Source organism: Blennius ocellaris (assembly GCF_963422515.1).
Source record: "Blennius ocellaris genome assembly, chromosome: 3".
In the NCBI taxonomy this organism is placed as follows: domain Eukaryota; kingdom Metazoa; phylum Chordata; class Actinopteri; order Blenniiformes; family Blenniidae; genus Blennius; species Blennius ocellaris.
The window spans coordinates 27087783-27115035 of record NC_137652.1 but is presented as its reverse complement, the minus strand read 5'-3'; the positions used below and the strand labels follow the sequence as shown (position 1 = coordinate 27115035).

Here is a 27253-nt window from a genome sequence, read left to right as displayed (position 1 = left end):
TCACAGGAGCGACACCGCCTCCAGGTTCTCTCTGATTATCGTGTCCATGACCACCTGGAAGACCACCTGGATGTTGGAGGTGTCTGTGGCCGTGGTGAAGTGATGGTACACCAGTTTGCTCGGCGTGGCGTTGAGCGAGACGAAGGTGGAGGCGATGAAGCGGGCGGCCGAGTCCACGTCGCAGTCTGCACCTGGACGAGAGGCGAGAGGGGGAAAGGAGCGCGTCAGGCTGTGAGTCCGGTTCTGTTTCTCCTGCAGATAAGTGCAGATAGAGGTAATAATGTTGCCGGGACACTTGGAAGCAAAGCTTGTCGGCACTGCCACCGATTCACTCGTCAAGTTCAGGCGAAGGCACATCAGTTAGTTGGACATTGACTTGGTGACGCACACAATTTATTTTAGTGTCTTTGGGTTTTTCAGTTGCTTTAAACTTCACACACTTTCCAAAAGGAGGAGACAATTCAAGTTAGGCAGGAAACACAGATTCATAGACAAACGGGGGAAAAAAGACGATAAACTGCAGCAAGAAGACCAGAGATAAACGCCCAGCATGCGGACGATCCTTATAAAGGTGTTTATTTCCACCACAGGTACTGTGGAGTCAGACTAATGTTGACATAACTTACAGTGGGACATGTTTAATGTTGCCATGAGGAAGAGTGAGTCAGGCCCCGTTTACACCACAACGGTTAAAGTCAGTTTACACCAGTGGTCACAAGGACAACTATGCAGTTTGCATGCCGGGCCACTGGAGGGCGCTGTGGCTTGTTTCTGTAGTGAAAACACAGACTTGTGTGCAGAGACCAATAGCTGTAAACATGAACAAAATGGAAAGAAACCGACATTCTGACAGACGTGTGACGCATCGGATGCTACCAGGGGAGAGTCTCAACTATAAAACTACCGATATGGACTGTAGGAGCCTAAACGCAGTTCATTGAGCTTGGTTAAAAAGATAAATAATTTAAGTTGATCTAAAACAGCAGGAATTTGGTAGGAATTTTAGTTCTACATTACCGGCCCCTAATTGTTATCAATGCTCTTGAAACAATTACTCAAACATTTTAACTTAAATTAAAGGAGCCCACATGCCACAGAGTTACTTCAATTAACTTAAGATTCTTTATCCGCCGTAATTATCTTCGCCCATCCTGAGCGAGAACTTGGATTCAGAACAGTCCATCAATTGTCCTCGGATTCTTGCCAGAAGAGGACAGGTCAAAGAGATGTACTCAGATAATGGCACTAACTTCCGGTCATCTGACAGTGAGTTGAAGAAATCGATCAAGGAATGGAACACCAGCAAGGTTGGAAGAGACTTGCAACAGAAAGGTATCCAGTGTTACTTCAACCCGCCAACAGGTTCCCACCATGGAGGAAGCTGGGAGCGACTAATCCACTCCGTAAGAAAAATTATGAATGTTACGGTGAGAGAACAGTCTTTGGACGAAGAAGGGCTCCATACCTTGCTGTGTGAAGCTGAGGCCATTATAAATGGCAGACCCATCACAAAGGCGTCTTCAGACCTCAATGATTTAGAGGCCTTAACGCCCAACCACCTGTTGCTTAAGGTCAAGACAGAGCTACCACCAGGTGTATTCAACAAAGAAGACCAATATGTTAAACGCAGATGGAGACAAGTGCAGTATCTCGCCGACATATTTTGGAAACGCAGGTGCAAAGAATACCTCGCGCAGCTCCAAGAACGTCAACGATGGTCCACGCCCAGAAGAAACTTCTGCGTCGGTGATGTGGTGCCGATCGTGGACGACACTTCACCCAGAAATTCATGGCCACTTGGAAGAGTTGTGGAGACTCTACCCGACAGGAAAGGCCTCATTCGACAGGTGAAGGTCACGACCAAGACCAACATGCTTTGTCGCCCCATAACAAAGCTGTGCCTTCTTCAAGAATCCGAGGACGATTGATGGACTGTTCTGAATCCAAGTTCTCGCTCAGGATGGGCGAAGATAATTACGGAGGATAAAGAATCTTAAGTTAATTGAAGTAACTCTGTGGCATGTGGGCTCCTTTAATTTAAGTTAAAATGTTTGAGTAATTGTTTCAAGAGCATTGATAACAATTAGGGGCCGGTAATGTAGGAGCCTAAACGCAGTTCATTGAGCTTGGTTAAAAAGATAAATAACTTAAGTTGATCTAAAACAGCAGCAATGTAAGACGTTTAATTTGGTAGGAATTTTAGTTCACATGGGCAATAAAGTTATAAGTTAATCATTTAAAATGTTGTGGTTGATTTAAGTGGATAAAAGTTAAATTTTTATATTATTTGCAATGTTTGGGAAGGGATAACTGTTTGGTGTTTTCTGGTGGCTGTGCACCTTTAATTGTTTGTTGATGCTCCCGGGTGGGTGGAGTTTGGGGGGATTACCTGTGACAGGAAGTCAGGCAGGTGAGAGTGGAGCCGCACGGTTTTTTGACCTCTCTCTCTCTCGCTCTCCCTTTTTCTTTTGTCTCTTATGTCTTGGATGATTAATATTGACTGGATTTAACGGACCACTTACATAACATGGAACACCTTTGGACATTTTTTCTGTACCACCCTTTTGTTTGTTTCTTTGACAAGTAAACTGTTAAACCTTACCAGTGGACCTGTGGATTTTTTTTTTTTTACTTGTTTACGATGTGGATGAAGGAGAGGAGAAGAGAGAGAGCGTCAAGCTAAGGCCACATCTCAGTGGAAACTACATGGATGATCAAACTAGAACACAGATCGCGAGTTAAACCGTCACTGGGCTTTGGTTGCTCACCGTCATTAGTCTATTGTGACACTTTCAAACCACAAAGCTCCAGCTTTCATAAAGTTGGTGTCAAAAGTCATTAATGACACAATCGGTTTGGTCTCAATGCAGCCATTTCTTTTAATTTTTCATGAAAATCCTCTTTAGATATGAGCAGGAAGAGGCTCCGTAGCCTCCTTCAGTCTCTCCAGGAAGGAATAGCGACCGTGAAAGACTCTTTCTGATACAGTGTCGTGTCAACGGATCCCAGAAAAGTGAAGAAAGTTTTGCGGATTCATTGTCGTGTAAAGTGGGACTCTGTCGTCCCCATAAACAGGAGTTTAGCCTTATAGTAACTCCAGGAACAGGAAGTGGGGAGCAGCAGGAGTGAAGTAACTTGTCACTATAAAAGTTCTTCTGGAGCGGCTCAGTTCATGTGATAAAAGTGGAAAAACTGTTTGGTAAAGAGGGACGATGATGAGCGACTGGTTCTACTTCCACCAGCTCAGACAGCCACACCTCCTTCAGCCAGAAACACACATCCACCAGAAATACACTTTCGCGTAAACCGACACCATTAAACACTCTCGGTTTTCACTATTTCACCCGGTAAACGAGTCAAATGATTTCCCTTGAACGCAACACGCGGCGGTATGGAGGACCACTGGGAGTGTAAGGTGGGACTGGCTGGTTCCAAGAGTCATGGAGGCGGAGGGGAGTGGGCATCAACACTTTTTTAATCTGCCGTGAGGTATTTCAGTCCCCGAGGCTCCACCCTGCGTCAGCAGCAGCTTTGGTTGCTCACCGTCATTAGTCTATTGTGACATTTTCAAACCACAAAGCTCCAGCTTTCATAAAGTTGGTGTCAAAAGTCATTAATGACACAATCCGTTTGGTCTCAATGCAGCCATTTCTTTTAACATTTCATGAAAAGCCTCTTTTGATATGCAGTCTGGCTCTATGGGAGGAGGATAAAATAAGGTTTTCTTTCATCACACAGAAGTATCGACTATAATTACTGAACATTGAGCAGTGACGACGGTGACCTGCCGTAGCAGTGTTGGGCCTGACGCTGCCTTTTCTCGTCACACTTTCAATCAGAGGCACTTCAGCGTCCCTTCAGGCAGTAAAGCCTCGATAAAGCAGCACTTCAACAGCAGAATTTAATTTCTGTCATTATGAAACACATTACGTCCTGGCTGTGGTTTATGAACAACCAAACATGTGAACGGTGGGAATATTTTCCCAACTCTGCTGATTTGATGCTTTCATTCTGACTTTATTGGTCTTAATTATTTTTGACTGGGTTTGTTTTTCCTCATTAACAGTGTGAATATTTGATTATGTTTTACTTTTGTTGGATGTTTGTGGACCTAAGACAGAAATATGTTTAACTTCAACACTAAAGCAACAGTAAAAACACAAGAAGTTGTTCAATGTTCTGGTTGTGTGGTGTGGACACCTGCTCATAAATGATGATTGTGGGTTTTTTTGTGTAAAATATGTTTGTGCACCTGCTGATCAGCTTCGAAACAAACCTTTGTTCTACGTCTGTCCTGGTTCAGAGGAGGATTATACATTTCTTAAATAACCCAGCGACACTTTATATGAAACACAAAGACTTCCATTTAAACAGGAAGTCTTAACTATTAATAATGTGACTTAATTATCTTAAATGTGTCGCCTTCTGGAGCTTTAGTGTGGAAAACCGTTCAAACAGGAAATGAGCTTAAAGAATGTAAGATCATAAAGGACACATATCTGTTCAAATATAGGAATTGAAAGTAAAAACAATTGTAAACTATTTACTAAACTATGTGTTCTGTCTGTCCTGGGTTACTATTTATACGACTTCATGAGGAGGATCAGAAAAAAAATCAAAGAAAGAAAGAAAACAACCTTTTCAGCTAATTTGACCTGTTATAAAACCATGGAGTCAGAGTTTGACACAGCGTCTGTGGTCGACCGCAGAGAAGAGGAAGTAAACAGTAATTACATGGGAATACATACGATTCCTCTTCCTGCAATTAAGACCAAGACTTCAGACTATATACACTGTCCTTCTTAACACCAATTAATTGCAATAACAAGTCAAACAGTTTAATTATCCAGCAATTATAAGCTGCAACTGAAAACCTGAAGAATACTTAAAAAGAATAAAAATTTAACTAACTCAATCGTTTCCTGTGTTCCCTGTATTTTTCTAAATAGATTAATAACATTTCACGCCTCATTGCATAAGATTGAGGGGACGCAAAAAGAAAACAAAAGAAAAAGTGAGGGATCGTCTGACTTTTCTTCACATGCGAGGTCAATGTGAAACAGACCTTTGCTCTGCTGGCTGACCTCAATCCCAAATGTTTTAGCATTTTTATTGACATTTGCATGGGAGCAGCAGCCACTGGAGAGCCGTCCAGACGTCCCAAGTGAAATAAGGAGGGGAAAAACCAACTCCAAATAACTCAGGTTGAGGGAGATTGTCCTGAAATGAACCGAGCACACGTCCTTTTCCTATGTCGCTTTCAACCACTGGTGTTTTTTAATCCTTCACAGTATTTCAGCATTGGGGGACGTCACAGTATTTCACTGTAAAGATCTATTATGTTGGCTGAAGTGGTGTCGTGGTTCACACTCACGGTGAGAATATTCCAGGTTTGAGATTAGGATTAGGTTCATATATTACTCCATGTTCGATTATTTCAGAAAGAGTAAATTGGCGTATGTGACCATAATGAAGGTTTGAACTGTACAAGTGGAAAGAAAATAGCTTGAGATAAAACACTGGTGTGAAATGAACCATGTTTGTTGCTGAGATGAAGGCCAGGTCATATTGTGATTTTCTTCTGCTTTTTTTTTTTTTTTTTTTTAAAGCATAGCTTTGAAAAACATTTAAAAGTCCAATATCAGTTTCATAGTATTATAACCTTATAACAGTAAAACCCAAACCGATGCATCATTCACGAAGGGAGAAATAATCCAGGGTAGTTTGGTTTAAACGCTGTAACGTTTCCCGGATGTTACCGCGTAACCTTTATGTTTTGGTTACAAAAAAAACAAAAAACAACCAGTGAGTGACCTGCAGCTCTGTTGGTGAATCCCAAATGGCAAGAAACCCCGAGGACTGGAGCCGCCGGGCGGGAGGACCGTGTGGGAGGAAGTGATTTATGCTGCCGTCCAGGAAACGCAGGGCGAGTTTCACCAATCTGTGTCTGTAACTCTGAGCTGTTACACACAAGACCGGAAAGAAAACCTCCCGACCAACAGGATTTACACGATGGAAACGTTAGGGTTGAAATGAGTAAAAGCTATGGCTTTTACTCATTTCAAACAAAACATCTGAAAGAGGTTTTCCAGACTCGTTTCTTTTTGCCGGGTCTAATTTCCTTCTATCTAACAAACAAACAAACAAACAAACAAACAAACAAACCCAACTCAATTATCACCAGTCCTACCTTTAAATTTTGGCAAATACAACCGCAGGTGTCGTCCAGAGTGTAAAATCTTGTCTTGAAAAAGGTCTATCTTGTTCATGAATAAAATCTGCAATGAAAAAAACAAAAACAGACAAACAAACAATCAAATTAGAATTAAAATCTGCAATGAATGAGCACAAGAGACAACTCCTCCCAAATTAAAGGCTTCCGCTCCAGTGCGGGAAGGGAAATCAATGTGAAAGATCATGAGGAAAAAGAAAATGTTGATTTGATGACTCTGCTCTGTAATTGCCCAAACAATGGAACCAATAAGAGGCACAATTATTGTCACTTACAGATATTCATAAAAAAAAAAAAGAAGAAGAAGTAAAAATCAATGTTCGTCTTGGGGGCAGATCGATGACTCGGCAGCATGCATCATTGTGCAAATCAATCCGTCACGTCGTCTCCAGAGAAAGTTCAACAAGCTCAGTGGCCACTTTCATAAATCTGCTTCTCCAACGCTTCTTTAAGCGCCTCAACTTCCGCCACGCTGCACCTCTGCCTTTGTAGTCCACCAATTAAAACCAAGGCCGAACCTGGCTTTTTGTACACACACACACACACACACACACACACACACGCACACACACACACACACACACACACACACACACACACACACACACACACACACACACACACACACACACACACACACACACACACACACACACACACACAGATAATAAGGAGGGGGCAGATTTTCAATGAACAGGACACGGAGCAGGACCTCGGTGTGTAATTACCACCGGCCAGTGAAAGCGAGGAGTTAATTGAGGTGGAGGTTACAAATTTTCCTCCCACACACACACACACACACACACACACACACACACACACACACACACACACACACACACACACACACACACACACACACACACACACACACACACACACACACACACACACAAAGGTAGGTATCATTAAACACTTTTGTTTAATGAGCCTGTTAGCCATGTCAGTGTGCAGGCCCACACACAACCCGGAACATAAACACGTCACACGTCGACATTTATTTGCCCGTTTGGCTCTAATGAAGCCTTAAATAAGGTTTTTTTTTGTGTTTTTTTAATGCTTAAGTCAAATAACCTATGAAAAGGTGCAACGTCTTAACTTTTCCTGCAAAAATGAATCTGTAATGACACAAGATGTATGACTGTGATGTTGTTTTTTTTAACATGGAACTGTCGATTTAGGTTTCTGATGCTTACTCGTGCTTTTATTTGTTCGGACTTGGAGCTCTCTTCCTACAAGCAGGGTTCTTCAGCGAAAAGCTTTTGGTTAAAGTTGAGGAAACGACATGAGAGTTCACGGCGGTTGGAGACGTTGGTCGGCGTGCGGCGGGCTCGTGTTTTCTTCACGAGGCTTCAAAGTGGGCTTCAAACACGGGCTAAGTGGAATGAACTGAACAAGCTCATTGTTTTAATGTGATCATTTACCGGAAAGTAGAAGGTAAAAAAACAAAAAATTAAAACCGGCAGAGGGGAAAATGTCAACTTGGCAAAGCTCACGCTAATTACAAGCGGCGGTTTAATTTGCGAGTGACAGAAGACGCGGCGACAAAGGGGCCGAGGTTTATGTGGAAACAGCATTTATCAAACACATTAGTGTTATTCCTGTCCCGGGGTGTCATGGACAACAAACGCAGGGCCAAAGAGCTCTTCCAGAGGCTCCGCCCACCTCTGTCAGACTGGCGGGGTGATTCATGACTTTTAGAACAAAGCTGCAGCTACTTTATACTTAGCAACTACTTTTTTTTTTTTTTTTCCCCAAAAGAGATGAACGAGGATAAAAACAGGACGTGACTCTTCGATATTGTGTCTAAGTATTTCGTCGTGACCACATTTTAAATTTGATTTCCAGCGTCACGTCTCATAAAGTTTAAAACGGAGTCGCTTCCCCTCATAAAGATCTGGACCAATCACTGGAGTGGAGGAATGTAAATATTCTTATGTCCTTAACTAATCGCTGACGGAACTTGTTCTTGTTTTATTTTGCACCAAATGGTTTTTTTTTGTTTGTTTGTTTTTATTGCCGACAGTCTGGACGGCAGGATGTGGACTCGGCACGCAGACCCATTCACTGAGGCTGTTTGTGACGCAGGCAGTTTGTGCTCTAGAAGTGCTTCGTTGATGGAAGAACGTTTTCACTAAAACTTTAGCAGGTATTGTAGTAAAACAACATATATATATATATTCCTATTTTTTTCTTGTTAAATGTCACATGTGCAGACGTGTTGCTGCCATCAAATTCTAAGTGTTCCAGGTATGCCATTAAAAAAAAAAAAAAAAGGAGTTTCTCACCTGGCCTAGCTACTAAAATAAAGGTTTAATAACAAAGATATTGTCTGTTCCCCCATTCAAAGTCCTCTGATGTGTGTCGAATGAAATATCGGAAAAATAATTCTATTGAGTCTTTTATTTGTAACACTGACCAGTGAAAAGGCAGTTTATATCTTCTTATTCAGCACTCAGAGGATTATAAAGTAAGTGATCAAGGCTTTTATTTGATTTTCTTGTGCAAATCACCAAGAGAGAGAAAAAACCTCCCTATAAATGTAAGTGTGTTCCTCCTGAGTGTTTGTGCAGTGCCGGTTTCTCACCATGGACGTGCTGCGGAAGAACACGTTATTGCAGATGGAGGAGAAGAGCTTCATGCTTTCCTGAAGGCGATTCTGCAGCGAGGAGAAACAACGGTCTGGGTGAATAAACACTCTTTCCCCTCCGCCGGTTGGTCGTTGTGGTCCGGCTCAGCTCGTACCGTCGACGGATCCTCCATCAGCGTCATGTCGTAGCCGCTGAGCGACACCACGAACAACACGGCCCGGACGTCCTCGAAGCAGCCGATCCACTTCCTCCGCTCCGTCCTCTGGCCTCCGACGTCGTACATCCTGGACAAACACGGGGAGGTTTCTTTAAAACATAACCTGTGAATGGAGCCGTCAAGCTTTTGCACGTTTCTTTTCTTCGCACTTTGTTCTGATTAAAAGGTCATCGACTGAGTTTCTGGGTCACATGGTGGCAGAATCCATCTTGCATCGGCGCACAAAGGTAGAGTCATGGGGGAAACATGCAACCTTCACGGAGGAAGTTCCTCACTGGGATTCAAACCCGGATCCAGGTCAACCTTTGGCGGACATCAGAAATCTCTGGTTCAGTCTGCTTCTGCAGAAAACAACCATGAGGATTCGCCAGCTGCTTGCGGATCTCATCCTTCAAACCAGTAGGACTTTTAGATCCTACAAATGACCTTTGACCTCCGACAGACACTGAAGTTTGCTTCGGTGATTTGAAACAACTATGTTTGATTGAACCAGGAGGCCTTTCTATGTTGAATTTGCATGTTTTATTTTCCCCACAGGGCTCTCTGGTTCCCTTCCACAGTCCAAAGGTTGGAGTTTGATCTTTGACTTGCTCATTTTTTTCACTGTTAAATGCAAATAGATATTCCTGAACCTCATCTGATTTCTGATGCTGTTTCAGAAAGCAGATTATTTCTGCTTTCTGAACTTGTATTTGTTTTATTATTTTCTTTAAATGGGAAAAAAAAGTCTTCATGAAACAAACTACAAATATTTTTGGGCAATAAACCCAAAAGAACAGTTTAAAAACCCTAAAATCCTCCATGAACAGCAGAAGAAAATACTCCCCATCTGCAGAAATATAATCTAGTGTTAATATAAAAAATATTATAAAAAAAAAAAAAAAATCAAGTGAGGAGAATCTTTACTTATGAAAGTGCTGGAAGTGAGATGGTGAATAAACATCAGAATAATAGGAATGAATTTGCAAAACGATAAGAAGGAAATTTAAAATAAGATGTGAAAATCGAAATGAAAGAAAAAGAAGAAATAAGCACGACGTGTGCCGAGGAAAAAAACCCCAAAAAACATCCATATTGTTATACTGGACCCAGGTGCCTCTGATTCTCCTCATAAACACACTGGATCAGGAGCGCTCAAGAGAGTACACACACACACACACACACACACACACACACACACACACACACACACACACACACACACACACACACACACACACACACACACACACACACACACACACACACACACACACACACACACACACACTGATTTTAATCCAGGTTTGCTCAGGTGTTTTGTATGATTGGGGAAAGTGAGTCTGTTCCTTCATTATTCTTCCTGACGGCAGTGAACGCACCGCCGTGCCTAAATAAACGCGCCTGTGTTTGCTGGTCAGCACGTGAGACGACATCTCATTGTGACTGGCGTGTCCTTTATCAGGATTCAATTTCCAGCAGGACGGTGTGGGGCTGCGTCGTCTCCGTGTTCATGACCTTCCATACCGATGCTGCAGCCGCCGAGGGGGAAACTCTAATCAATGGCAGATTGTATCGGTCCCAGATAAGGTCGGATATTTCTCAAATATGCGATTTACACTTACACGAGCACACGCCAAGAGGACCGTGTCTCTGCAGACCCGATCAGACACCCCCCCTCCACCACCACCACCACCACCAACACACTCACCCCCCTTTTCAATTTCCAGCAAGACAATCACAGAGAGCGGAAAGGTCAACGGATGAGAGAGAGAGAGAGAGAGAGAGAGAGAGAGAGAGAGAGAGAGAGAGAGAGAGAGAGAGAGAGAGAGAGAGAGAGGAGAGAGAGAGAGAGAGAGAGAGAGAGAGAGAGAGAGAGAGAGAGAGAGAGAGAGAGAGAGAGAGAGAGAGAGAGAGAGCGAGAGAGCTCAGTTTGTCTCTCTTCAGCCATTCTCAGAGCCAGATGTGTCTCCTGTCAGATTTCCCCCATCAGCATCTATCAAGAGCCAATCAGGACGCGGGGACAGACAACAAGGGAAACAAGCAGAAGACACGACGGTGACATGGACTGACATTATGACAACATGTGATTTACTGGAGTAAATGGGGGGGGTTATTTAAAGGCATTATTGATGCCACTTCACCAGCACAATGTAAAAATATCAATATAAATGATAAATGACAACTTGCATGAGGGAATAAAACCGCTTTACAATAAAATAAAATAAGAACGGTCTATAAATCTAACATGAAATCCAAACTATGTAATGCAATAAAGGGCCCATTATGTCACGCGTGTCTAGTGTTGTCTACTATTTCCCACTGAGCGTCCGTGGCGTCAGGTCGGCGTCGGGAGGGGAGATGAAGGCAGAGGAAGCTCAACGCTGAGACGAGAGCAGATCTACACAGACGAGTGGGAAGCATCTGGAGACGGACTGCTGAAGACAAGATCAGTTCACAGGAAACAATCGTGTCCGTTGTTCTGAAGTGAGTCGTTCTGAACGACAATCAAAAACCTTCCGTCCATCTTTTCTTTTCTTTTTTTTTTTTTTACTTTAAGCTGCATCACATCCAAAGCTACGGAACAATTTAGACTCGTGGTTTCTGAGCACATGAAAACGTGACACTGAATGGACGAGTTCTTATAACTCCAGAAGCTTTCTGAAAACAAGAGATTTGTTTTCCTCCAGATTCTGACAACAACTTTACAACCCTGAGCTCCGTTATGAAACCTGAGTGCACCGAAATACATGAAGACATCTGAGACTCAACAAAGAGTAAATCTCTTTTTTTAGATCGTCCTCCAGTAAACCAAATACATGTTTATACGGTTTAATTGGTGAATATTAAATGCTGATGTGACAGATTTGGTCACCGATCCTGGAAGGTTCATAAATATTTGACCATTTTCAGCTTTTGCCCTCTAAACAATGAGCTTATTATCATTTTTAATATACATTTTTTTCAAATAGATGTTTTAATATTAAAATATCTTTGTTTTAATATTTTGTATCATTTAATATTTGCTCTGTGATGGACTGGCAACCCGTCCAGATCAGAGTTGGATAAAAAAGGAAGGAGATGAACAATAGTGTTTCCATTCCTTTTCCTGGAGCGCGTGTGACGAGTGGAACTCCGGAGTAAACCTCCAGCTGGGTTCTGTTCTCTGTGGGACAGTGTGACAAAGTTCTGACTGAAAAGATTAAAGTACCCGTCCAGTTCACAAACTATCCTCACTTTCTTCCTGTGGAGCAGCTCTGTTGACGTCACCCTCACACCCCTCCTCCTCCCCCCCCCCCCCTCCTCCTCCCCCTCGCTTCGCCTCATCTGCAGCACGGTGATGGTAATTACCAGAGCGGCTCGTGTTAATGACGCGGGAGAGAAGACTCAAGATCTTTATTACCCTGAGAGGTCAAAGGTCAGAGGAGACCTCTGTATGATAACGAGGCTGTGTCTGGGTGGAAAGTTATGAGGCCACACGCACGTTTCGTCATTTCACTGTTGATTAATTGTGTAAAATTACACAATAAAATGTGGAGTTAATTCATTGATCCGTCAGCGTGTGAAACCCTAACAAGGTGTGTCAGACATGCAGCCTCCAGGCGTCACGTCCTCCTCGTTAATGACAAAGGAAATCCTTTGGAGAAAACGTTCAAATTTAAATCACAGTAAAACTTTATACTGCGCAGCTGATGAGTTGGGCTGTAATCTTTGAAGGGTTTCCACTCATCAGCTCGTTTAGGACCTGCTTTATTGGTGGAACACGTTATATGTCGAAAGGAAGCACCTGTACAAAATGACCATTAAAACTTAAGTAAGTAAAGACAAATATTCAGAACTCTGTGTTTAAGAGGAAACATTTTTCCATTTCTGTACGTTCAGCTCACCTGGTGAATCTGAGCTTCTGAAACCTAGTCTTTGGCACTGCAAAAAAAAAATCTAATATTGTTCACAGAAAATATGAGGAAATTAGGGGACGTAAGTCACTAATTTGTTTTTTTGCTGTAAAAACTTGCAGTCTCAGATATTTTTGCAGTGATTACCGAGGTTGTTCTTCTAAAAAAAATGAGCATTTCCACTGAAACTGTTCGATTGCGGCTCAGCGGGAGACGCAAGATGCCGAGAGCGCGGGGCTCAGATGCTGCCGCTGATGAGAAACCTTAAGTACGTGGCAGAGAGACGCTTTCACCTTGTGTTCGACACAATGTCTACAAAATGACACCGAGCAGGAACGCGAAATATCTCCTCTGCTTCCTCCGACCTCGGCCGCATTCCAAAACGACGCCGACAAAAGAACGGTTGGAAAGTTCCTCATATTTCAGGAACCAAAGCTGATGGAGGACAATGGGTTCTTCATCAATAAGTTTAGAAACTACCATGATCTCCACATCTGAATAGAGCAGCTTCTCTCCCCCAAATCCCTTTAATATCCAAGTTTGAAATAATTACATTAACTTATGCTAAGCTCCTCATCAACCCCGAGGGTCGAAGACAGAAATCCCCCCCCACACACACACACACACACACTCTTTGTGTCAATTAACTAAAATGGAATTATTTATGTGCTCAGAATTCAGGCAGATAAGACGGAGGGTGAAAGAGGAGGCTCGGGACGAGTGACGTCTGCGAAAAAACAAACAAACAAACAGCAACCTGCTTCAGTGCAGCGTGACGCCTTCAGTAAGTCCGCGAGGAGAAAGTGGCTTTTATCTGCAGACGACAGCAGAATCGGTTAACCATCAAAGCGTTTTCAAACTTTTCCCGGAGTGAAACACTTGAAATGAGATGGCGGCGGCGGCCACAGACGCACGCCAAGCGCACGGATGTGACTCAAACGCCCCGGACCGAAGGCAGCGGCTGAGAAACGGGCCCCGTCAACCAGGTTAGTATGCTAAACGCACGCCGGATGAAAAGCCGAGGTAATGTGTTTTATTGGTTTCATTCCAGATGTCGAGCAGGGATGAAGGACAGGTTGATGTCGTGTCACCGTGAAGGTGTGAAAGCTCCTCCGAGTGGAGATCACGAAGAGAGAGAGGAGAAATAATCTGATTGCTCTGAATACGGTGACAGATAAATAATTCACTCACGACACACCGACTCCCACACTGAGAACCACTTAGCTCTTAAAGCATTCTGCGATGAGAGATGAAAACAACAAAGTCTGGAACTTGGCAACTTCAGGGTTTTTTTTTTAATCATAATAATTGCATCAAAATCAGATTTAAATCAAAAATATGAATTAGATTCAAATCACAGATTTGCAGTTTGGTGCTCAGAGGAATTGGAAGCAGGTGGAGCAGCTTTGCTTTGCCGTTTTAATGAAATATTGTGCAGGTTTCTGTTCAATACATATAAAATCTTCAAGCGAGCTGAAGGAGAAAGTGTGACTTTCTCCTTCACGGCATCATCTTCTGGTCTAACTGATCCTGTGAGCGTCATTTTTGTTAACCTGGGTCGTGTTTAGTCTATCAGAGTCGCCATTTATCCTACTGGGCTTTAGTCTGGATGACGGGAGGAAGTCAGAACAGAGCACCTGCAAACCCCCTCCCCCAAAAAAAACCACCCAGGAAGAACATGCAAACTCCACAGGAATGCCCCCAATCCTGGAATCAAACCAAAGTCTTCTGATCGTGTGGAAACAGAACTCATCACTACACTCCTCCATCTCCTGCAGGGTGACACTGAACTGAAGGGCTTTAAATGATCAATGAACTGAACTTAAAGTTCAAACTAACCCAGTGAAAAACCCCCTTTGCTATTTATTCAAAAAATAAATGAACTTCCTGTTGAATTAAATGCTTAAATCTTAAGTTATTCACCACATGGAAATTCAACTTTATATGACTTCCTGCCTCGATAAGACAGCAGTAAACACTATTTGACTGCTATATCGCCAAAAGCCAGCAATAATAGTCATACTTGAACTTTGACAATCTACCAAACAGTGTCTTCCTCTGATTGCATTTGTATTTGTCTGGCGGATATGGGAGTACCTCTACATGACACTGAGCTGTTCCTCAGCCGCGACGCCGCAGTTCATTAATATCTATGAGCTGCCATGACCATCAGGAAGCCAGTTGATCGGCTGGCCGGCGGTTCAGAAGGTGTCATGATGTGACAGCGGCTCATTGATCAGAGGAACGCGTTGATCTGACACGAGCCTCCCGAGCTCAGACGCCCGCCCCTCTGCCGCTGCGCTGATAAGGCCGAGCCCCCGGCGCCTCCGAGCGAGTGTGTGAGCCGTGAAGGACAAGGGATGGGCGGCGTATCGACATATTGAATGGAGGAGTCCGTCTGCGTCACATGGCTGTGGTCACAGATAAGAGCGTCGCCGCTGAAGGAGTGAGGGAAGTGGCGGTGGCGGCGGCGGCGGCGTGAGTCGGCGGCACTGAGGAGCTTCCGTCTCCACGGCTTTACGTCTTGATCCGGCGGCGAGAGTGAGGGGCGTGTACCTGAAAACCAGGTGGTTGACTTTGAACTGCGTCTCGATGACCCCCGTCGTCCTCAGTCGCACCCGCAGCACGTCCGTCTCGGTGGGCACGTAGTCGGGGGACGTGATGCGGCTCATGTTCTCAAAGAAACTAGTGAAGAGATGAAGGGGGTGGGTGGGGGGTGGGGGGAGGGGGGCAGAAAGGATGGAGACGGAGGGGAAACAAGGGGAGGAAGGAAATTAGTAACTTGCAGACAAACTTGAGATCAAACGAGGAATGGCGTGTCGGTGCCGGGTGTGTCGGCTCGTGCGCGGCGTGGCGGTGTCGGCTGCCAGGTGTCGGGGCGGGCTGTGTGGTGATAAGGCGGCGGCGGCGGCGGCGGCCCTCCCCCCGGGGGGCCGCAGCACCTCATCACCATGAATATTCACACCCCGGTTTACCATAATAACACACTGGGGCTAAGCTCCCAAACACAATCCGGCTATTAACACCGCCGGTGTAATCGACTGTATCATGTGTGTGTGTGAGAGAGCGCGCAGTGGGCTGCTGCCATTTAGACACACACACACACACACACACGGAGGTACCTCCACCTATCTGAAGTGACTGTGACATTCTCCAGTCGTCAACTTGAATCAGTTTCTTTGAAAGTAACACACATCCTGCTGGACACACACACACACACACACACACACACACACACACACACACACACACACACACACACACACACACACACACACACACACACACACACACACACACACACACACACACACACACACACACACACACACACACACACGAAACTGGCTTTTGAACATCAACTGTTTCTAAGATTTGCTTTTGCTTAAGAGGTCAAGGATCCTTGTGTGATAACTATTCTATAAATAACTTATCTAATCAATGCAACTATAATACAAACAAAAAAAATAAAAGCAATTTCCGATCAGTTCTTCTCATTCCTTTTGTGTTCTATTTTCATCAGTATACTTATAAACCACTAAAGATCCCAAGTTTATGAAACGACGTGTCTCATATGAAAACGCCACAAAATGACGTCACAAAGCTCGACTGTTCCCTCTTTTGCTTTCATAGTTAGGGTTCCACTGTAAACGGTAACTATGCAGTGTATTTTACTGCATGAGCAGCTTTAACCTGTTTTTCTTTACCAGTCACATCCACTCACACAGCAATATAATATATATATATAATTATATAATTTGACAGGCGCCAAACCCCACCTACAGGTTCAGTGTTTTACACTATAGACGAGATCATTCCGCAAACTTTGGGACTGGAAAACGACATCCCACCCTGGAGAGGTTGGATTAAAAACAATCTCAGTCCCACTGGTCAGAACCTTTAAGACACAACTTAAGACGACTCCCAGAAGCACGTAATGTCAGCCAGAGTCCCGCGGCCCACTGTGCGCCGCCGCTGGAGGGAACGGGTGACGTTGATGAGCGGCGCTTCTCGGCGGGGATCCGGGGGGCCTGTCGGTGTGGATAAGCCCCGAGCCGAGGCCCCGGAGCCGGGCAGAGGATGAGAGGCGACGGCCCCCTGGTGGGTCTCTGCTCCGTCTCGCTTTCAGACCCACGTCTGCATTTCACACACACACACACACACCTCACTTATGCGGGTGTTTATCAAGTTCCGACTTCCCCGTTGGCCTGCGTTGACGCCTTTTCACTCCCTCCACCCACATGTCATTCATGTAACACGCATGTAGCTGTAGACCCTCGTCTTCACCGGCTTCTGGTCGCTCGGCGCCCCAGAGCATTAACTCCCAGTGACAGCCAGCACCTGGCCGCTGACTCCAGCTAATTAGACCCCCGCCTCTCCTCCGCCCAGCGTGGCTGTGCTGCGGGAAGAGTACTCACTACAGCGCCGAGTCGTTCAGCTCGAACTCGTATCCCCGGGCGGCCGCCGCCCTCACCCCCTGGTCGGCCCACAGGCAGGACAGGGCGTGGCTCACGAAGGGGAACAGCACCTGCTCCTCGTCGAAGCAACGCCCGCAAGACAGGACCGAATGGGCGTGGACCTGCGAGAGGAGGACGGAGGCAAAAATGAGGATGGATGAGTGTGTGTGTGTGTGGGAGGGGGGGTAAGTTCTAAATGATAGAGGAAAAGAAATCACAAATTAAAGACAGCAGGATGTGCTGAGTGGGCGGGGAACATTTGAGCACTGACAACTTTGACAAAGTTCAAATCTAATCAAACTTCTCAATGAAGCCACCCAGAGCTCTCTCATCATCCCAGCGGCGTGTGTGTGTGTGTGTGTGTGTGTGTGTGTGTGTGTGTGTGTGTGTGTGTGTGTGTGTGTGTGTGTGTGCGTCCCTCACGAACAGTGAGTGCTGAGCTGCTGCCCTCTAGTGGCGCAGCAGGACGAGGTCGTTGCACTCCTACTTTTTCTCTAATTCATAAACAATAAAGTAGAATTTTGAGCCTATTGCTCATTTCGTTGGTTCTTCATTTACTCTAATTGTTTAATACTCTTGAAGATATGTGACAGGTTTGAATAAATTACAAATTAACACCGACACAAAACTTTTTGTTCACTTTTCTATTTTTTTTTTTAAACAAAGCATCGTTCAGAGTTAAACTTCTGACACCTGTGGAGTAGCTGAATCATGACAATTAAAACCACATTCAATTAAAACGATGTCGTGTGGACATTTAGTTTGATTTGATCCTAAATTCCGATACGTGGCATAGTCTCTATAGCATTTTACTTCTCGTCTCTCACACTCCAGGTGGAGACATAATCACCAGAGGATTACTTACACCGCTTTAGTTGAGCTCTGACTCCTGCACACTTTGTGCACTTTTGTGTTTTTTGCTCCATCACAAGATTCCGCGAGGAAAGATTTGGGGCTACCTTGTTTCTGCTGTTGGCCAGGTTGATGCGGAGGATGCCCATTCCATGGAGGACAAACTTCATGGAGGTCAGCAGGTTGTCCAGCACCGCAGGCTGCAGAACAAAACAGACCAGAGGTCAGCTGCAACACAAAAGGTTGATTTGGTGCATCATCTATGATCACTGGCAGAATAAATCTGCACGCTCAAACTGTGATGGAATAAACGACCAGATCTCGGTTTTGAATTATTGATTCACTTCTTGGGGTTGTGTGGGATTGTTTCTCCAAATTGATACGAGAGGGAGGCTGTGCAGGAGCCGCGGGCTTCCTCAACCTCTAGTTAACTTCACGACTCATTAAAACTTCCAAGACAATGATTTTCTTTCTGTGTACAGTAGCAATGTGATTAACAGTGTAAAGCGCTTTGGGGGCTGCGGGCGGTGGAAAATAACACGGTATAAGTGAAATCCATTTAACATTTAACATTTAACATATGCAATCTGTTAATGAAAGCAGCAGCTTTCCTGATTCGTGCACTGAGGTCACTCCGTTTTTTTTTTTTTAATAGGATTAGTGGACCGAACAAAACACTGAGAACCGGAACTGAAGATTGCAGCAATATGTTGCAGTGAAAGCGAGATTACTATTATTTCTCTAGTAAAATAACAACAACAAAACCATCCAGTAAACCAGAGAAAAAAATGAACCGACTGTCCAGATGTGGGTTAAAAATAGACTTCTTCTGCTTCATAGTGAAACGTGGGGGGGAAATGGCTTAATATGCAGGTTTGTGGACTTTTCAACTTAACCTCACTTATTTATAAAAGTATTTTGTGTGTGTGTGTGTGTGTGTGTGTGTGTGTGTGTGTGTGTGTGTGTGTGTGTGTGTGTGTGTGTGTGTGTGTGTGTGTGTGTGTGTGTGTGTGCGTGTGTGTGTGTGCGCGCAGTTGCATGTCTTCACCTGCGGGGCGGCGCTGCAGTGGTTTATGTCTGAATTGAGCTGTTTGATCACCATTCCTGTCATCCAGAGACGTGCAGCTTAACAACACGGCCGCTTCACATGATGGAAACACCACATTTCCCTCTGAGAACCAACAGCATTGATCTCTTTTGCATTGTTTGTTGTTGTTGGGGTTGTTTTTTTTTTTTGTCAGGAAACCAGGAGGTTTGAAGGTGGACATTAAAATGTGAAAAGTGGAAACAACAACAGAATGGAGTGACTCACACTCCTCCCCTGTCCTTCTCCTCCCTCCCCTCACCTTTGCCCTCATTACGAACGTTTCCTCCCGCAGGGACTCCGGGATGAAGCTCACGTTAGTTTGGTATCGAGGAGGAGGGAGGAGAGAACTGCCTGCACCTCCGATAACGTGACACAACGTCTTTTGTAGCTTTTCCCAGAAAGTGATAAACTGTGTGTGCGAGATGTTGGAGCAACTCTGGGGGGGGAGTTGACCAACCGACCAATCGAGCCCCGGGGCCCCCGGGGGCCCGTGGTGTGGAAACATGAATCCATTGTGAGGCGTAGAGTAAGCTGACACTCTGTTATCACCTGTGTGTGTGTGTGTGGGTGTGTGTGTGTGTGTGTGTGTGTTAAAACGTTTGAAACAATAGCACATTTTTAACCCTTTAAAAGCCACAAACCAAAACACATGAGAGCAGATCAGTTCAACCCTACAGGGACTTTTTTTTTCTTTTTAAGTCCCAGAAGTAATAAATTAACACCATTAAGTGTTTTTCACTCAGAATAAAAACTGTGGTAAAAACTGTAAAAAAAAAAAAAAAAAACTGACTTGCTTCAAAATTGACTATTGAGTAACACGGTCCCACGACATCATCGTGTTAATTGCATTTGTCTATTATAGGTAATATGATGAAATAACTGTGCTTTTTTCTTCTTCAGTAAAAACATGTATTAACAAGTGTTACTGTGAAAGAAGGATGTCTTCACCATGAGTGTCCTGCTTTGTGATTCACACCAATCCTTAAAAAAAAAAACCCACACAACCAGCACCCTTTCAACATGTCGCACAACTATTTTTACGTTTTTGTACGATTGTCATGAGCTCATCGCTTCATCGAGGCTCAACGGAACAGGTGAGGAAGTTACCAGGATTTGCACCTGTGACGTTCGAGAAGACAGACTTGATTCTATTTATTTCAAACACATTATGGGGACTGCTCGTCCTGGCAGGGACTTTGAATAAGAAAACAGATTGCATGTTGGGACTGGGTGAAACATTTCTGTAATTTCAATCTGGTTGTAATTTTAAAAAAAAATAAAAAATGAAAACAAAAGAAAATCGAGTGATATCAAAGAAAACGCATGTCTGTGTTGGAGGGGGAAACAGTTTTTTAAGACAAGCAGCAGCAGGTCCTGAGGTGAGATTAAAGTTGGGGTTAGGCAGGTAATAGTTGTGTGACTGAGGCTTCAGACTTCAGGTGGTAATCGTCTGACAATGACAGAAGTTTCCATCTTACTTCACCACGCGGTGCTGCGATGACGAGACACCGCCGCTTACTAACCAAGAGAAAAGCAGTAAAAAAAAAAAAAAAGAGCTTCAGCAAAACAATCGTTATCAAATTCCCGGGGAAGTGGGGCGACCACATCCCCACAACAAGCTTCTTCCTTTTAATGCAACTGGTCGATTCTTAGTTCACTTTGTTTCCTGTTGAGTGCAACTTACAGGAAAACCTTATTATTATGTATTGATGAAGGTCACAGGAGACGTCACCTCCAGTTCAGTGGCGAGCGACGCTGTGATATCCACAATGCAAAATCTCTTCCACAGGTGACTTAACGCTGCAGGAAATTAATCTAAGTCTATGGATTAATACCATTATACAATATATGTGTGTGTGTATGTCAGTCAGAAAGGAAGTGTCTCGCACCTTTTTAACCTTTGTTTTCCTGCAGGCGGACGCCACTTTGTGACATTTAATGAGTCTCATTACGACAACATAATCTCTAAATCCACCCAGACACGGCGACGTGCTTCTGGAACCTGATCGGCGCAAAGAAAACACACAGAATTTGTTGCTCAACAGCAGCCTGATATTTAATCATTAACTGCAGGCTGCTCCGCTGCAAATGTGTAACCATGTACACAATGTGGCAGTGGGTTTTCCTTTTTTTTTTTTTTACTTCAGTGACCTGGTGAACTCACAGGCACATGTTTTGGTGGGAAAGCTTCAAGATTTCTGGAATTTTTCATCCGTCATACAAACACCTGGATCAACGAAGGCTCCAAAATCCATTTCAGAAGTATCGCACCCACACCCACACACACACACACACACACACACACACACACACACACACACACACACACACACACACACACACACACACACACACACACACACAGACTCTGAGTTATGCACTTTGGAGGAGAAGAAAGGGGGGGAAAAACAATCCGAGCCCATCAGCCTGTCTAAAGTTAAGAACCGAGACCGTGCGGCCTCCGGCGACCAATAAGAGAGAGAGGAGACTCTCCAACGGGCCGTCCTGACACGACGCAAAGCCGCCTGGCAGAGACACCAAGATGAATAAAGATATGAGATTCAGGGTCCGCTCCCCTCCTGGGGGAGAATAAACAAGATGTGCTGGAATCAGGAGCTCAGATCAAACAGTTCAGTTGAAGGCGAGACGTTTCAACGTGACGGCAGGGGGAGAGTCACTGACATGGGAAACAATGTGAAGAGATAAAACGCTGAGATCATGCAGTGTGTGTGTGTGTGTGTGTGTGTGTGTGTGTGTGTGTGTGTGTGTGTGTGTGTGTGTGTGTGTGTGTGTGTGTGTGTGTGTGTGTGTGTGTGTTTGCTGTGGGAGGCTGGGACAGTCAGGGAAGGGAAGGGAAGGGCTCGAGGGTTCGTGTCATTTTTCCACTGAAAATAAGGGCGTCACCTGAGAACAAAGAACCCAACTGACACCAGGAGCAACGAGGCCGATAGAAAATGTGGGCATTCGTGTGTGCACACGTCAAGCGTGTTTGAAACTGACTTACACTGCAAATGTGAAAAGACACATAAAGATGACATCAACCTCATCAAACAGGGATTTAAAGTGAGAGGAGACGTGACGCAACGGCGACGACAGTTCAGGACCGACGGTCCAACGCCGGTTCATTTCCTGCTTTTTACAGACGCGTCTCCACTTTACTGATCTCCAGTCCGTCGTAGTGCAAACAACCACAGAGGTAAACAACCACAGAGGTAAACAACCACAGAGGCAAACAACCACAGAGGCAAACAACCACAGAGGTAAACAACCACAGAGGCAACCACACACACACACACACACCTAATGCATGTTGTTGGACTTCAGGACGCACTGAGAACAACAAAAAAAACAAAAACAAAAATCCATTCAGACACAGAGAGAGAAGCGTCTGATAAAACACGTGTATTCAGCCGCCAGACCTGAACCAGGATAATGCTCTCGCTGTGAGGAAATGTCAGTATGAACTTTATAATTTACACAATTTACCAAAAATATGGCATAAAAGATGAATTCCTTTTGAGCAGACTGTGTACTGCTCAAATGAACAAACAAACAAACAAACAAACAAATAAATAAATAAATGAATGAATGAATTCAATGCTCAAACCTGAGCCTTTTTGTAGAATTAAGAACTGTGTGAATACGTCACGATTAAGTACCGGCTCCTGGAAACACTGACGGATAAATGGATGTTTCACGTAATGTCACTTTAAAAGTATTTTTTTTGATGAACGGATGACAATGGCAAAATGTTACGTTGAGAAATATGTGAAATACTAATCAAAAAGAAAAAAATTGAAAAGAAAAGAAAACCTCATAATCCAGCAGGATTTCTGAGATGTCTGGCAGTGAGGGAGACGTTACATGGCGGTTGTTTGTGGCGACCCGTTAGCCACGAGGCCAGAGGGGGCGGGACTTCGGGGTTCGGTCTGGACCAATCAATGAGCCGTGTTTCTTCTTCACCTCCTCTCTGGCCAGCGCTAGTTTCGGGCGACAGCGCCCCCTAACCCGTCGCTGGTGTAATGGCGGGACATTATCCAGGCGGTTTGGCCTCCATAACGTGAACGTGAATGTGAACGCCACCAGAACCAAACGCTGGTGAGGGGCAGCAGCAGGAGCCACGTGCATGCTGGAGCTGAGGCCGACATGAATCCAGGAATGTGTTCCTACTTCTCACAGTTTATCTGCACAAAGGCCAGTCAGCCAGGAGCGGGAGTGTGATAACCAGCGGGCGGCTGCAGACGCTCCAACCAGGACTCCTGCCTCTCACAGCAACATTCATCCAAACGCACATCCTTCCTCCACACGCTCCACCCGTCACTGGAGCAGGCCAAACACAGCAGCTTCACTCTGGGGCTTGTTTGCTGCTTTATGGTCTATTTCACAAACCAAAAAGAGTTTTGCTGTGTCCGTCTCTTCCACTGAGCCGACGGTTATTAGAGGGAGAGCGAGCAAGTAGCTGGAGCATGATGGAGGGAAGACCCTCCCTGTCATCACATCCTCATTATCTTTCATTATTGTGCCTCGAAAAAAACCAACAAAACAAATGAGACGAGACGAGACGAGACGGTGGAAAGGTGGAGAAGAGCGAAGGAGGGAAAAGGAACAATATGGCAGGAGGTTTAAAAGTGAAGGGAAGTGGAAGAAGATAAACCCTCAGAGCAAACAAGCTGGGGGGGAAGAACCGTGTGTGTGCGTGTGTGTGTGTGTGTGTGTGTGTGTGTGTGTGTGTGTGTGTGTGTGTGTGTGTGTGTGTGTGTGTGTGTGTGTGTGTGTGTGTGTGTGTGTGTGTGTGTGTGTGTGTTGAACCGTCCTAACCCCTTCGAACAACAGAGGAATTTGGCTTTCAGTCACACTGGCATTCACACAGAAAAGAAGAGCCGAAACCACAGCATACCAACCCGGAGCCCCCCCCCAACCCTCCCCACCACCACCACCCCCCACACCCCCACCACCACCACCACCACCACCCCCCACACCCCCACGCTATCGGGTAAAATCTTCATCACTGCTTCCTCATCGCTCACCTCATCTCTCTTCCTTTGAACTAACCGTTTGACTCCCAAGAGGAAGTGTGACCCAAACAACCAGGACGAGGCGCCACTGGTTCAGTCGAGCTTCACCTTCTGACAGAAACATTGAAAACGTGAGAGTTTCCAACCTTGAAGCTGCTCAACTCCTGCTTGTTGAAGCCATTGCTGTGGATGATCTTCATCTGCTTGACCAGGGTGCTTTTACCGCTCTCCGCTGCACCTGCAGGGAGTCGCAGCGGAGGTTAAAAAGCGTCTCTGTGAAGGTTTGCTTCAGCAGTGGGGTTGTAACCAAAAACAACCGTGAGACGTTAAAACAAACACCTGTCGATCAAAAAGCATTTCATGTCATTGTTGGGATGGACTATTAACATCTACTGTTCCTATATTTAGCCAAATAAGCTCATTTTCCGTCATATACTGGTGTGGTAACCTTGGCAACCAGGACAAGAACTCTCGTGGGAGGACAGTTGAAGAAGCATGAAAAGTGTCTTGGATGTTTTTAATGAACTCAGTCGCTCCTCTTTCTTTTAACCACAGTAGAAGTTTCTCCTCTCAACCGGTCTAAGTTCTCCTTCCATCCATCCAAACTATAAACACCGAGAAGAGGAGGAAGTAATGTTCTGCTTTTTTTTTTTTGCTGCTGCACTTGATCACTGTTTGCTGTTGTATTTGATTTGATCTAATTTGATCCTGTCGTGACGCCACTGACTGAGCAGCTGTTTGCACTAAACTACACCTTTTTACTGTTTTGGTTTTATTTTTTTTAACAATCTTGTAACTGTTGCGCAACAAAATTCCCTTCAATAGACAAATAATATAGTTGAAGTTACACAGACAATGTATTATATTTGCAGGAGGGTCCACCAGCAGCCGTCACACTGATCAATACAGGATGAATTAGAAAGAAATTAGGCTTTCTTTCTTTTGTCATACATGCACTTGGGAAGTTTCTGAGAAGGTACATTAACTTGCATTTAAAGGACATTTAAAGCAATGTAACATTTTAATTCCTACAGTACTTTGTGCATTTACTTTAGTATTCTCTTTAATGACAACTGAAGTACTTCGACTCAAAATTTTATACAATTTAATCAACACAAAACTGGTTATACTCCAGTACAAATAATTGGTATTACACTCATTTAAAGTACTTTGTACTGTCATGTGCATATCTTTAATTGCAGTGCATGTAAACTATTTAAGGAATGTAACTGTAATTGTAATTTGATACACAATTGAGTACTGAAGTAGTATTTCAGAGGAGTACTTTGCACTTTGACTGTGTTTCATTACCACAGTACTACTACTTCACACATTTTCAGTAATCAAGTAGTTGAGAAGAATATGTACATTTACTTTACTTTTTACTCAAGTATCTCGAGTAAGTTAAGCAATGTAACAGCAGTTGTAATCAAGTACACAATTCAGTTTTCAAGTCGTGTTTGAGAGGAGTACTTTTCCCTGAGTACTTTAATAACTTTAACAAGCAGCCAAGTGAGCAACATAAGAGTAGACATGTTAAGATTTTACACTTTTTGTTTTGACAATACTGTATTTTACTCCCGTATATTTTTGATCACAGTAAAATTTTAGTTAAATTAAACACAATTTGAGTAATGTAACAGAATTTATGCTCGAGTACAGATTTCCAGTCTGCCACTAGTTTCTGAGAAAAGTACTTTTTTACAGCTGCAGTAATTTAACATATATATATGGGCAGAAAAAAATGAAAACAAAAAATCTAACTGGGAATAAATCATTTGGTTATGTTTTTTTTTTTTCCTTTTGATTATCAATAATTGATTTCCAGTTCAAGGTAACTACACAATTTCTCTATCCGATTGAAACGCCACGGCTAAAGTGATCGGATTCTGGTGCAGGTTAAACCGCAACTATGTTGGAAAGAGGCTTCGAACAGTGTTGGAGGATGCAGTGTTGCCTAAAAACAAACACAAAAAAAAAAAAATACAAAAAACGTTTCTGCAAAACAGGAGCCATCTTCAGCACATTGCAAGCTTAAATCCAAGCCTTATTAATGAGTTTAAGTGCTTCATCAAACTCAATGTTTGAATTTATGCCAATTTGAATGGACGTCTTACAAACTGGAATTTGTTTTGTTTCAATGTGCCATGTTTTAAAGGGCTTGAATGTATAAATCAAACATAAACAGCTGTTAAATTACTGCAGCTGTAAAAAAGTACTTTATATATATATATATATATATATATATATATATATATATATTAAGGTGTGCAAAAGTAGTAGCAATGAAGTATTGAGCTCATTATTCAGTACAGGTAGTATGTGAGAGGAGTATTTTTACTCGAATATTGTATTACATACAGTAGGCGACTTTAACTTGTAATCAAATACAAGTTAAGGAATGCAACAGTAATTATGTTTGTACACGTTTTTAGTTCTCAAATAGTTCAGCCCGGTGAGTTTGTTTTTAAAATACAGGAATTTGACAAAGTAGCAGTAGTTGTACTGATGCAGTAGTAACTTCCGAATAAACTTTCGGAGTTGGTTAAAGTTTGTGAGTGACGTCACGGTGTCGGTCTCACCGAGGATGAGAATTTTCACCACGTTCATCTCGCGCTTGGCGCCCTCGTACAGGTCCCGGTCGATCTTGGCACTGAGTGTCCTCGCCCTCTTCTCCTCCTCCGTGACTTCGGTACCGAGGCACAGTCCCATCCTGAGCGCTCATCTCCTCCGCCGCCGCCGCCCGGAGCGCAAAAACAAAAAAAAAACCAACCCAAAAAACCCGAGCAGGAGAACCGGGAGCCGTCCGGGTCTTTATTCCCACCGAGCTGCCCCGCTTCCCCCTGAACCTGGAACCGTGAGCGGAGGAAACCTCAACCCTGCGGGCTCAGGCCATCTCCCAAACAAACCCTCAAAACCCGCACGAG

General features: G+C 44.1%; 1 protein-coding gene across 1 annotated transcript; it reads right to left on the bottom strand.

Moving 5' to 3' along the window:
• On the bottom strand, window positions 1–27253 carry gnav1 (guanine nucleotide binding protein (G protein) alpha v1; the record flags this gene model as incomplete). Its single annotated transcript, XM_080520500.1, has 9 exons — window positions 26909–27253; window positions 24473–24564; window positions 18332–18424; window positions 17334–17494; window positions 15472–15600; window positions 8978–9107; window positions 8820–8891; window positions 6191–6278; window positions 1–191 (listed from the first exon to the last, which is right to left on the bottom strand). The coding sequence occupies exons 1-9, from the start codon at window positions 27036–27038 to the stop codon at window positions 1–3; spliced, it is 1086 nt and encodes a 361-aa protein (XP_080376626.1). The 5' UTR covers window positions 27039–27253.